The 12,595-nt window shown below is 34.4% G+C and overlaps 1 protein-coding gene across 3 annotated transcripts in view; it reads left to right on the top strand.

Moving 5' to 3' along the window:
• Positions 1–12,595, top strand: part of lrrk2 (leucine-rich repeat kinase 2) — a 53,895-nt gene that overhangs the window by 19,260 nt on the left and 22,040 nt on the right. For all 3 annotated transcript variants that reach the window (XM_069192468.1, XM_069192469.1, XM_069192470.1), the window contains exons 21-33: positions 375–487; positions 1,601–1,673; positions 2,113–2,324; positions 2,859–3,109; positions 4,560–4,708; positions 5,962–6,055; positions 6,372–6,558; positions 7,092–7,273; positions 7,725–7,948; positions 8,170–8,297; positions 8,715–8,933; positions 11,272–11,473; positions 11,913–12,001. In XM_069192468.1, coding sequence (XP_069048569.1) covers positions 375–487; positions 1,601–1,673; positions 2,113–2,324; positions 2,859–3,109; positions 4,560–4,708; positions 5,962–6,055; positions 6,372–6,558; positions 7,092–7,273; positions 7,725–7,948; positions 8,170–8,297; positions 8,715–8,933; positions 11,272–11,473; positions 11,913–12,001 — 2,123 coding nt within the window. The remainder of the gene's footprint in view (positions 1–374; positions 488–1,600; positions 1,674–2,112; positions 2,325–2,858; positions 3,110–4,559; positions 4,709–5,961; positions 6,056–6,371; positions 6,559–7,091; positions 7,274–7,724; positions 7,949–8,169; positions 8,298–8,714; positions 8,934–11,271; positions 11,474–11,912; positions 12,002–12,595) is intronic.

The following is a 12,595-nucleotide window of genomic DNA, read 5'->3' on the forward strand; positions in this document are numbered from 1 at the left end:
CTTAACCATGGGAAATCAGCACTCAAGCCTACAGGCTTTTTTTTGAATAAATGCAACGTTTCTTAAATTCTCTTCCATAAAAATAATACAGTAACTCAGTAAAAAGCAGTAAGTATATTGTTAACTTGATGTTAACTTTTTTTCTTACGTATTTCTGACTCAATTGTACTACAGTATACATGTAAGGAATGTATTTTTTTAAATGTATCATACTGTAGGTATCGTAGAAACCAGCAAGAAAAAACAACATTTTGGAAAATTTTTGACGCTAGCTAGTCCTCACTTGGAATAATTGTTGGAAACCACTGATTCCACAGTAAACTTGTTAAAAAACGTTTCTGATAATATGTTATTTATGTCTTAAAATTTAACAGGTAGCGATGGGATACTTCATATGAAGAGGATATCTCAGTCTGATCTTTCTGGGGAATTCCGTGGAAGTTTTGAAACTGCTCAGAAAGTAAGACATAGACATCCCAGTTCTGAGGTAGGATTATTTTTTTTCTAAGGAAAGTTTTCCATAAATGGTAGTAATATAGCCCATCTAATTAAAATGTAAAGCAGCCATATGAATTGCTGTAGTCAAAAATAAATAATGAATTGTATAAATCACATATTTTAGAAAACCAGCCATGGCCTGGATAGCATCAAAACTCTCTATCCTCCCTGTAAATGAAACTTTCAGGATATGGTTTCATGAGGTAAGAGGAAGAAGGCTCTGACAAAAAACTCCCATCAAACTCCCATGAGTTTGAAACTAAGGATGGGCTGAAGTTTTGATATAATTCCGTTCTGCAGTACCATTTTAAATTTGATGTACTGTAGACATTATTCCTCATCTTTTGATCTGTGAAGCCTTCATCAACATTTTCTGTGCATAGTTTTTTTGAATAGTTTGTTGTTCTGTCTTGCCTAAAGAGACTCTCAATAGGGTTACAAGCAAGAGCTACATTGTAGGGGCCAAAATTGACCAAAGTTGTGTGCAGGGATGAGAGTTCTCAATCTGACATACAGAGAGAATTTGGTTCCCCTGCAGGTTGCCTTCTACCAGATAACAGATTTCTAACCAAAACTGCAGACATGACAGCAAATCATTTTACTATCAGCAGTTATGTATTTGTTTTAGTTTTAAGACTGAACAAGTTTCTATCCATCAATAAATCTAATTAAGCAAGAATAAAATTAGAAGAGAGCTCCTTCTTTACCGGTCATTGCAACATTTGCAAGTCGAGTTTTATCTGTACACTAACCCCACCCGGTTTCCAATAATTTGGAAGGCGCAGAAATGAGATTATAAAATATTTGTTGTATTTTTTAATAGGCCACCTCTTATTAATGCCCATTTTCAGTTTGTATGCTGTGCCTACCTGTGGGGGTCATCCTCTGTTGGGTTTTTCTAAATTATTTAGGGGATTTGAACAAAGAGATCGATTGGTACAGCATGATGTGTATGGAGGAGACTATAAACATGCCTGCAGAACAATTCAGTTAAATTATATTTACTGAAAAACAAGCTATATATATAAGTTATATTTCTTTTTTTATGGAGGTTGAAAGTTAAAGAGATAAAGGAAACAACCTTTTTCTTTTTTCTGTACAGGGAGAAAGTGGGGATTCAGAGCAAAGTGAGGTGCATCGTCAGAGGTTGAGCAGGAGGTCGTCAAACCAGCAAAGTTAGTGATTAATGTTTCACTTATTCTGAAACGTGCTGAACTGGCAACCTTCCCGTGCCAGTGCCGGTATCCAAATGCTTGGGTGGTTTGCATGTTCTTCTTTAGTTTGCCTTAGTTTTTGCCAGGGTCTTAATTTTCTCCCCTATCTTCGATAGCTTTTCTAAAGTGTCCCTTTCCCCATGTCTTTGCAGAGGATTGGTATTCCTTACAGTGGGAGTGCATGCTCTGGGTCCTTTTTGTGCCCTTTGGTTCCAGAATAGGCTGTAGCTTCCCATGCCCTTCACCAGGATAACATGCTTTCTGATTTATTTTCTAAATCTTTTTGTAATGTAATGATAATCTAGTGAAAACTATGGAACATTGTAATTGTTTAAATAAACAGCCAGCAATATAATGTTCCCAACTGCATGATATTAATGCACTTTTGTCACTCTAACAGGTAGATTTTCTTCAATTCTAACATCACCAGAGCATTCATCTTTGTTTAACGTGGACAAGGAATGTATTAAGTTACTTGACCTTTCTGCGAATGAATTAGACAGTCTAAACACCATTGCTGGGCAGAACTCGATCACAGCTTACTTGGAACACATAGTAAGGCTGGAGCTGAATCAGAACAACCTAACAGAATTTTCTCTGACTCTGTGTGAAGTATGTATACTATTCCTTTGCTTTCTTGTATGTCAGCCTAACTGTTAAACATTTTGCAGACAGTTAAATGAGGCATAATAACAGGCCTAGTGGTCTAGTGGTATAAGAGTAAAGGAAAAAAGAGATTAAGGGTGAAATATTGACCCCACTATATCTAAAAAATCAAAATGATTTAATTTTGTTACAAAATTTGGTCAGGTTTACTTATTACCGTTTCACATACATATTACATTTCCACGTCTTCAAATCATTTACATTTTGAAAATAAAACATCCTGCTGTATGTGTACATCCAAACTCAATTTTCAGGATGATACAAATTTGCTTAAAATATTTTTTTGTCCTTTGTTCTTTGTAAGAGTCATTGAAAGTGTTATTGGTTTCAAACCTCATTTGTTGCATGTTTAGAGTTTTTCATTATTTTTTTCTTTTCTATATTTATTTGTACCAATATCAGGGAATTATTATTCACTGATACATCACTGATACTGATACACTGATACAAGGATACCTTGTCTTTCTTCCTATGTTTAAGACTCTGAAAGGTGTGACTCACTTGGACCTACACAGCAATAAGTTCCAGTCCTTGCCTACTGGTGTGCTAAGCATGCTCTCCCTCAAGGTTCTCAATTTGTCAAGGAATGACATTGGCCCTTGCCTGTCACTGGACCCCATGATAAGATGCTCAAACCTGAAGCAGCTTGTGTTGTCCTATAACCAACTTTCTTCTTTTCCTGACCACCTTGGGCAAGTTATACAAACTTTGGAGGAACTGTACCTTGAAGGGTAAGTAGAACCAAAAGTACACATCAGAGATTTATTTTACATATTTTAATATTGCAAATGCAAAAACTTCAGAAACTACCAGAGGTAAGAAAAAAAGCTTTGCCACTTTTTTGTTGAAAAATAACTGTCACAGTATTTTTATTTTTCTGTTACAGAAAATTTCAGTTAAACTTATGCTCAGTGGCATTCATTAGTGTTCTCACCCTTCAATTAAATATACCGCTGGCACAGATATCCAAGTGTTCCAAATATTTTTGGGTTTCTTTATGGTGGTAAAATTAAAATATTAATGTTGGATTTTAATTATTCAATAGTTAGAAAGGATTTTCAAGTCCTTTACAGTAGATCTACAGTATGTGATAACTTTGACTTCTTACAAATGCACAAAAGACAGTCAGAATTAAGTTATTTCCTCTATCGAGTACAGAGATGTAGCCAGTACAGCACACCATTTCATGTCTTAAACATAATTGAGACTAACGCCAAGCTGCAGGAGATTGTCTGCCTAGCAAAATGCTTTCTTCTGCTGGCATCTGGAAGTGAAAAAAAGAAGTACTGTATAAAATGGTAAACTGAAAATATAGAAAACAGCTTCCCAGTAGAATACTGTACATATTTGGGTAATAACATTTAAAAGTGTAACTGCTGAAGTTAAATATCAGAAAGGATGGTAGAAAGGATGCATACATTTTTTCTCCTGCATCCAGAGATAGAGAATATGAATTGTATAATATAAAGACAAAAGTGAACCCATGTCATTAGTCATCCCGAGTGTTTAATAATTTGCAGTAATAAACTTTAAAAATGTTTAAATGCAAATAGGTTATTATTGCCTCATTCAAAAACAAATTAAAACTAATTATTTGTATTAGGAATTTTTTAAAGTACCGAAATTCAGTAGCGTTTGGTAAAGATCTGATTTTATTTGTGCTGTCATATCATCACATACACTGTGGAAACTTTACACAGTGTATGTGATGGGTAAGTAGGCAAGTATCTGTGCCATAGATCTATAATATATTTTGAAATATATTTTTTTTAGTAGCGAAGGGGATGGAAAAAAGTAAATTTGAACTTAAAACCTAAACAGTATTTTTACTTCTTCACATGATCTTCCAAAACGCTGATATATTATTAAAGATACAGATATATGCAAGCATATATCTGTATCTTAAATAACTGTTTTTCCTAATATGGAAATTTAATGTTGATTCCAGCACTAAATCAATATTTTATTGTTTTATTGATTTTATTTTATGTTTGATGAAGCTTGGAGGGTTAAACATATTTTATTTTGGAACATATTTTATATATACAACATATATACCATTCTTTTGAGCTATATTTTGTCTTATTCTACATTTTACAAATTGTGTATTTAAGAAGAAAAGCAGACAGAAAAGTATTAAGGTATTATGTTGCTTGTCACCCCCATCACTTGTTGTTTTAGGAATAAAATTGCAGAAATAACTTCTCCACTCCCCTTGCCTGAGCTGAGGGTCTTGGATGTTAGCAAAAATGATATTATGGAGATTTGTGAGAATTTTCTCTCTGATTGCCCCAAGTTGGAGTCGTTTAATGTTTCTATGAACAAACTCAGTAAGTACAGCTCTTGTACTTCAATGTTCCATTGAATTCTTTGTCAATTTCGTAACAACAAAATTAAATGCCATTGTTGTTTAAATTGATGTGCTAGCTTTTTCAGCTTAGCAGCGTCTTTTAATTTCTGTTCATGCAAAAAACATTTGTTATATCACAGTTACATTACAGCTTCTCTAAGATCAAGTACCTCTCTGGTGGAGGGGGGAGAGGGGGTATTCATTGTGTCCTTACAAGGTTTCCAGTCACTAAGTGACCTTCCACTCACAGGTATTCAATTTGGTTGCCTGAATCAAATGGGAATTTAATAAATATGATTATAGTTGAATATAGCTGCTTTTGAATAACTGGACATGCCAGGTTGATAATAGTGATTTAATTTCTAATTATTAGATTGGCTAATTAAATCTAGGATTGAAAGACAGCATGTATAACAATATTGAAAAGAACCCTCTCTGAACAAATTATATGCATACATTGTGTAAGGGAATAAAGAATTCTGCAGGGACACAAAGCTGGATAATATTTGCAAGTGCTTGAAAAAGATATAATCATCTGTAGTACTGGCCAGAATGACAACAGTCTAGGAGCATTGATAGTAAGTGTGCTTCAGCAACAAGCACAGATGTCTTGGACCAGGACACATGTCAGACAAATATAGTACATAATGTACTGGCCTCTCACTGTGCTGTTCAGAGATACCAGTGAGGAAGTGACTACACTGTTGACAATACTATGTTTCAGCATCAGAACCGCTTACAGATGACCATCAAAAAACAAAAATTGGGGTTGTTACATGGCTACTAAAATTATATTTTTATATAGTAATTCATACCTTTAAAATATATTCAGTAATCATTTGAAGTACAGTATAGAACATTTAATTTGCAACCACAACCACTGTTTGTATAGCCAGGCTTTTAGACAATATAAAAAACCCTGACTTTCCACAAGGTTGTAGAGGTGTACACTTTCACCGTTCCCATTGACAAGCGCATTGTAATGAGGCAGCACAGACTGAGGCTTATTTGATTCATCAGAGATTGATTCACTTAAAGCAGTGCTCATTAATCACCCTGTTGTACTTCTGTGTACTCCACAGATTTCATTTTGTTTCGCAAGTCTTAAATGTGTTCCTTCTCTATTTAAAGTGCAAGACACAAAAACAATACAATAAAAGAAAGGATATGTTTTTTGACATTATGTTTCTGTGTAGTGTCACCACATAACAACTGATTCAATACTTTTGACAGGACGTTTGCCTGATCTGCCATCAAAACTAACAACAATAAAATTATCTCACAATGAATTTACTTGCATTCCAGATGCAATTGTTAAGCTTCCCTAGTAAGTACCATTTTTAACAGTTTTCACATTTTAGTACTGAATAGTTTGTTTCTACAAAAAGGCTATGTGAAAACATCATCTTCTGCATACAAATATTGAGACATTTTCCTCACTGCATCACAGCAGTCCTTCAGTACTTGCTTATTGTTAGCTATTGATCTATAAAATGTCTGAGAAAATGAAAATGTTTTTTACGAAACTCAAAATGTCTTTATTTTTTAAATTTTTATTTTACTTTAAAATATTTGCCTCATATACAGTATTTACATGTACTGTAGTTGACTTTTGTTTTTAATGTATACTTTTTCACCTGCAGTCTGCGATCAATTGACATGCGAAACAACCAAATCACAGTCCTCCCAAGTCCCTCAGAGTGGGAGTCTAGTAATTTGAGAGAGCTGGTGTTCAGCCACAACCAGATCAGTGAGTTAAACATTAGTGGACCAGTCTACAAGTGGGCCAGACTGGAAAAGCTGCATCTCTGTAAGAACAAGCTGAAGGAGGTAAATAAATATTTCTAATAAACAGAACTTATATAAATTAGATGTTTTTTTAATGCAAACCTTGATTTTCATTTAATATGTGGTTTGAAACATACTTTAATATACACTGCAAGGTGTCATATAACATTTAAGGGTCACCTTAAGGCTGCATAATACTATAATTGGGCTAAATTTGTCTTTGGGTTGTCTGTCTTTTTCAAGATAATTCTCTGTCCATTTCAAGATAATTCTCTGTCCATTTGGGGTTGTCTACACTGGTAATGTTCAGGCTTGGGGTCTGTCAAGTTTTGAAGTCCCCTTGAAGTTTTTTCTTTTATTGAATTTTTATAGGTAGTTTTCTGCAACCCTCTGATGTTCCAGAAAATCTATAGTATTGCATGGAAATGAGCAATATTTTCAAATTTTGTAGGACATTAAATTATAAAAATGAACAATAAAAATATTTAGTAACTTTCAAAAAGCTGTCTAACCTATTTAAAGAAATCTGGTGATAAAATTCAAAATGTGGAAACCCTTTGTTATGTTTTTCCCAGATTCCTCCTCAGATCGGACTCCTTGAAAATGTGACATCCTTAGATGTCAGTAAAAACAGTGACCTAAGGTCCTTTCCAAATGAAATGGGGAAGCTGGAGCGACTCTGGGACCTGCCTTTAGATGAGCTGCAGCTAGACCTAGATCTGAAACACATAGGTAGCAAAACAAAGGACATAATAAGGTATAAATTGGTTTGTTTTTATTTAATAAGAAGAATCTTTTCTTTGTCTCTTGCCATTTCAGAGAGTTTTGATATTATACCTGTCATTTTATTACATGATGTTTTATATAATTTTTAACATAAAATTAACATTAAAATTATTTGCAGTAACTAGTTTGAAGCAATTTATCTTTTGTTTTGTGTAAAAGAAAGTTATATATCAATTAGATGCATACTGTAAATTGCAGGAGTATTAAACTCTTATTTAACTGATGCATCCATCCTGACTTGGAAATGCAGTAAGTGTGTGCCTTATCTGCTTAGTCAGAATGGGAACAGTGGAAAAAAAATAGTTTTTAAAATATATCTTTTTTTTTGTCTTTCCATGGCTTTGCTGACATTTCACTTGATTCCATCTGCAGTGTGTTGTCAAAATGTATTCGCTCTTCATATTCATTTATCCATTTGCCAGATTTCTCCAGCAACGTCTGAAGAAGTCCGTCCCCTACTATAGGATGAAACTGATAGTAGTGGGCAATTCTGAAAGTGGTAAAACTGCGCTGCTCAACCAGCTCATGAAACTTAAACGCTCACAGTGTCGCACTGAAAAGATGGCAGTGGCAATAGATGTTAAGGACTGGGCCATCCGTGACAAAGGAAAAAAGAGCATTGTTTTAAATGTCTGGGACTTTTCTGGTATGCTAAAAATGCACGTTTACTGATACTGAAATAAGCAAGTTTGAAAACAAACATTAATTTACATAGACCAAATGTATTAATGTTTTAATTTAAAATGTTACAGTATGTTTCCTAGATATCAAATGCATACAAATATATGTGTATTACAATATTTATATTTATGTCCATGAGTGTTTTTGGTTTTACTTGAACAAATTGTATTCCATGTTTTTACAAAGGGCGAGAGGAGTTTTATGGTTCTCACACTCACTTCCTGACTCCTAGAGCTTTATATCTAGTGGTTTATGATCTGAGCAAAGGAGCAGCTGAAGTTGACGCTATTAAGCCCTGGTTATTCAACATTAAGGTAAGGATTTAAATAAATCAAAACACCCTTACAAAAGTGAATATAATGCTAGGAAAACAGAAAGGGGATCAGGTAACTGAATTACTCATGGAAACTACAGAATTCTGTTTTGTATTTTTCTAATGTTTTTATTGGATTGTCCTGGATCTATTCATTTCTGAGTAATCCTTTTACATATGGCATTTTTATTTCTTGTACTGTATTCTAACTTTCTTTATATTAAAAAATATCAAAATATGGTGAGTCAATTCAGTTAGACTTTTTCCCATCTACTATGGGAGTACATTTTAAAAATGTATTTTTATAATGCAGTGCATTTGGCCTGAACCAGCAATGAATAAATGAATAAATATAATCTTGTAAATGAGTTTCACTTTGACCAGTCATTCCCTCTTATCCATGCTGGATTTCTTTAAGGCAAGAGCATCATCTTCTCCAGTGATACTGGTTGGCACCCACATGGATGTTGCAGAGGAGAAGCATCTTCAGGCCTGTGTTGTGAAAATCAGCAATGAGCTTCTGAATCACCAAGGATTCCCTGTCATTAGAGACTGTCATATTGTCACAGCCACCGAGGACTCTGATTCCATTGGGAAACTGCGCAAAGCCATTGTGAAAGAAGTCATGAACTTCAAGGTAACACATTGCCTTTTCTTTTCATTTATGGTTTATTTTATTTTATAACTGAATATTTCCTAGGTATTGTGACAGTAATCTATAACAGATAGTTAAGATTGACAGGGCATGGTAAATAAAGGTAACATCACACCATCTGGCTGGAATTCATCCTAGATACGATAATATTAAACAGACTGAGAGCCTGTGACCTGACCCACCTCTGCCACCACACCAGATTGACTTTGGGTCCATCACAGGAATACTGGTCTCCATTTAAACATCTGGGTGGCTGAAGCAGTGAGGGTAAATCAAGAGTTCAACAGAAGTGTCTCCAGCACGGACCTGAGCCAACAACCTGTCAGTTGTGCATTCAGAGGCTTACCCACTAGTGAACTACTCTGTGTTCTCTGCCATCCCCATCAAGGGATGAGCCAGATGAAAATCTAACATGGTTACAAAGCTTATGAGATCTAATGGCGTTACACTTAATTCACTTAATGTGAACTGATGAAGGAGTAGGAAGAAAACCTTTAATGATGATCAAGTTATTTTTGGTAGTATCCAGGTGACATGAGGCAATTGATTGTAAGTTAAGGGCTAATTATACCTTCCTGATCAAATACACATTTTACCAACAGGTGTTATTTTATTTTTATGTAGTATTTTTTTGTCTCGTAAATACAAAACCAAATTGTCCCCTAAAATGTGCAATAACAATACAAATTAAGTTATGTCTAGATGTCTAGATCAGTGATGAGAAGCAACATTTTTAAAGGAACAAATTCCGTTTTTGCATGATGTGTAATGTCAGTCAATGGAAGAGAAAACCTGTATTAATTATCTTATTCACGCTCATATGACAGTAAATGGTCATAACAATGGAGCTCCTACACGGGGTGCTGTATCTGTTATGTTTGTTTACTGATAGAAGCTTCATACAGTATTTCATTGCCTTTGGTTTCTGATCACTTGCCTTCATTTAAGTTAAATTAAATACAAATGTTGTTTGAATTCAGTATACTAATACATTTTCATGATCAGTTTCTTTCCTTGGTTCCATTACCATGCAGGGGTTGGTCCTGAGTAGTGTGGTTGTTCACTTCTCTAGATTGTTATGTTATGTTTTTTTGAAGTCCTTACTCAGTTGTATCGAACATTAGTCTGCTGAGTGCTTTTAAAAGTCCTGGAAACATGAATCCACTTTGCGGCTGGAAATGTGGATACATGAGGACAGGTTTCAAATGACTGTGTAGCACACCAGAGCCTGATTGTACATCCAATTCTGATCTTAATCTTATTATGAGCATGTTTAATTCGGGTAAACAGATGAGCGCTCAAACTAAGATCAGTTCTGGCACAAATTCTGATTTTGCACAGGAAATATGGATTGTGGCCTTTTTTTTCAAAACTACATCTACACTGTCTAAAATTATTTAAAAGAATGCTGTGCATATTTTGTCAAAATTATTGAAAAAATTAAAAGAGATTATAAATGTTATTAGCAGTATTATAAAAAAGATCAGAACTTACCTGATCAGAGAGGCAAATATACTTGTGGATTTCAGTATTGCAGTGAAATAGAGCTCTCCCAGCCTCTGTGCATTTCAGAGGTCCTTTGACAAATGAAGTTGTGATTTATGTTAGTGTACAGTATGTTTATTGTCCATACAAGCATATGGCTTGTGATGATACTAGAGATTGAAATTGTAGACTAGTAAGTGAAACTAAATTCCAATTAAACTCATAAACTAAATTAGAATTAATCAATTTAATAGCCCTACTGTATGGTCGAAAATGATAATGCGACAGGGATGTTGAAAGTTGCACTAATTTTACCTGCTGCATGTAAATATTTTTAGTGTACTTGAACAGCATTAAAATGTTCTAACACATCTTAGTTTAGTAAACTATGCAATGTACTGTCAGAGTAACAAAGTTACAAATTCAAATAATAAATAGATTTATACTGTATAGTGTATATTTTATATTTCTGCATTAGACTGGCATCCTGTCTAGGGTTTAACCTGCCTTGAGTCCTTTGCCTGCTGGGATAGTATCCTGCTCCCCAACAACCCTGTACTCGATGAAATAGATGGATTATATTTTTCTTAAAAAAACAACATGTACTGAAGTTGAAGTTTTTCATTGTGAGCGCATTTTGAAAACACCAGCAAAATCTTATAAAAACTTAAGTGGATTAAGTGGAACTTTATTATCTTTTATTATATTATTTAACTAATACTTTAGTATGATTAAAACACACCTTATACATTGATTTATCAATACTTTATTGGTGAATTATTGAGTATTGACTGGCTAATACAAAAACATTTGACTATTTTCTTTCCTCACAAAGATTCAAGATCAGCCAGTCATTGGTCAACTGATCCCTGACAGTTACTTAGAGCTGGAGAAAAAAATCCTTCAGGAACGTGAGAGAGTGCCAGCAGAATTTCCGGTCATTTGCCAGCAACGCTTACTGGATATAGTTCAGGAAAATCAACTTAATCTTGATGAAAGTGAACTTCCTCATGCTATTCACTTCCTCAGTGAATCTGGTAAGAGCTGGTTTTCAGAGATCTCATGGAAGTGAATAAAACAATCTATACAGTATTAGCTTTTATCTCCTGTAAATGAAATAAATACCCAGTAAAGGTGGAATTTCTGAATTTCTTGGGTAAATTTAATTATCGGGGGTACTTAATGTAACAAGCATTATTGTGAGTAACTCATCAATTAGGTGTTTTGTGTTTCAGCCCATGCCTTCCATTATTTTTTTCAAAAAACATTTAGGATTTTTCTGTTTACAGCAGATTAAGATAAAAGAAAGTTAACATTGTTTGATGGACTAGGACAGAGTGTTGTCAAGTTACTGTACATTAGTTGATGAGATATCAAAAGTAATGTGAAAGTAATCCTTTGTGTGAGATAGTGTCAGTGACTATTGACTCTGACAAAGGTTCTTGATTCATCCTGTGTTGCTTTCTGCATGTTCAGGTGTCCTCCTACACTTTGATGATCCTGCACTTCAGCTGAGGGACTTGTACTTTGTTGACCCACAATGGCTGTGTAACATAATTTCCCAGGTACTCAATCAGTCCTGTTTTCAAAAGTCTCTTGTTTGTTGTGAGTAAATTAATACTACAGGGAATCCCTAGAATCCAGTGAAAACAAAATGCTAAAGTTCCAAATTGAGCTATCAAATGACAATAAGAAGATAAAGAAGATAAATTCTATGAAACTACTCTATGAGCAAATTCAGGATAGTGGCATATAAATTACTGTTTGATAGTAGAAAGTAAAGTCCTCATACGAGGTTAAAGGCTCATCAGGCTGGTGATTAGTCTATTTTTTGTTACATTAAGTGGACTGACTGAAAGTGCATGACAAATGTATAGATGAGACACTAGTCCATTGTAGGTGTATCCTATCTATAATGGGATGGTCTGGAGCAATTGGGGAAATCTGCTCAAGGGTACAACAGAAGTGTCTATAGCAAAGGACTCAAACCCACAATCTTTAAATTGCTACTATTCTTTACTATCTCCTGTGTACTGCTACCAAAACATGAAATGGATATTTAACACCTAGTTCGTGTTTCAGAGTAATTTTGCAGTTTCTCTAGGAAAGTTTTTGAATGTGATTTTATGTTGTAATGAGTTTTGAAACAGTGCAAAACG

Source organism: Lepisosteus oculatus, chromosome 7, assembly GCF_040954835.1.
Source record: "Lepisosteus oculatus isolate fLepOcu1 chromosome 7, fLepOcu1.hap2, whole genome shotgun sequence".
Taxonomy (NCBI): domain Eukaryota; kingdom Metazoa; phylum Chordata; class Actinopteri; order Semionotiformes; family Lepisosteidae; genus Lepisosteus; species Lepisosteus oculatus.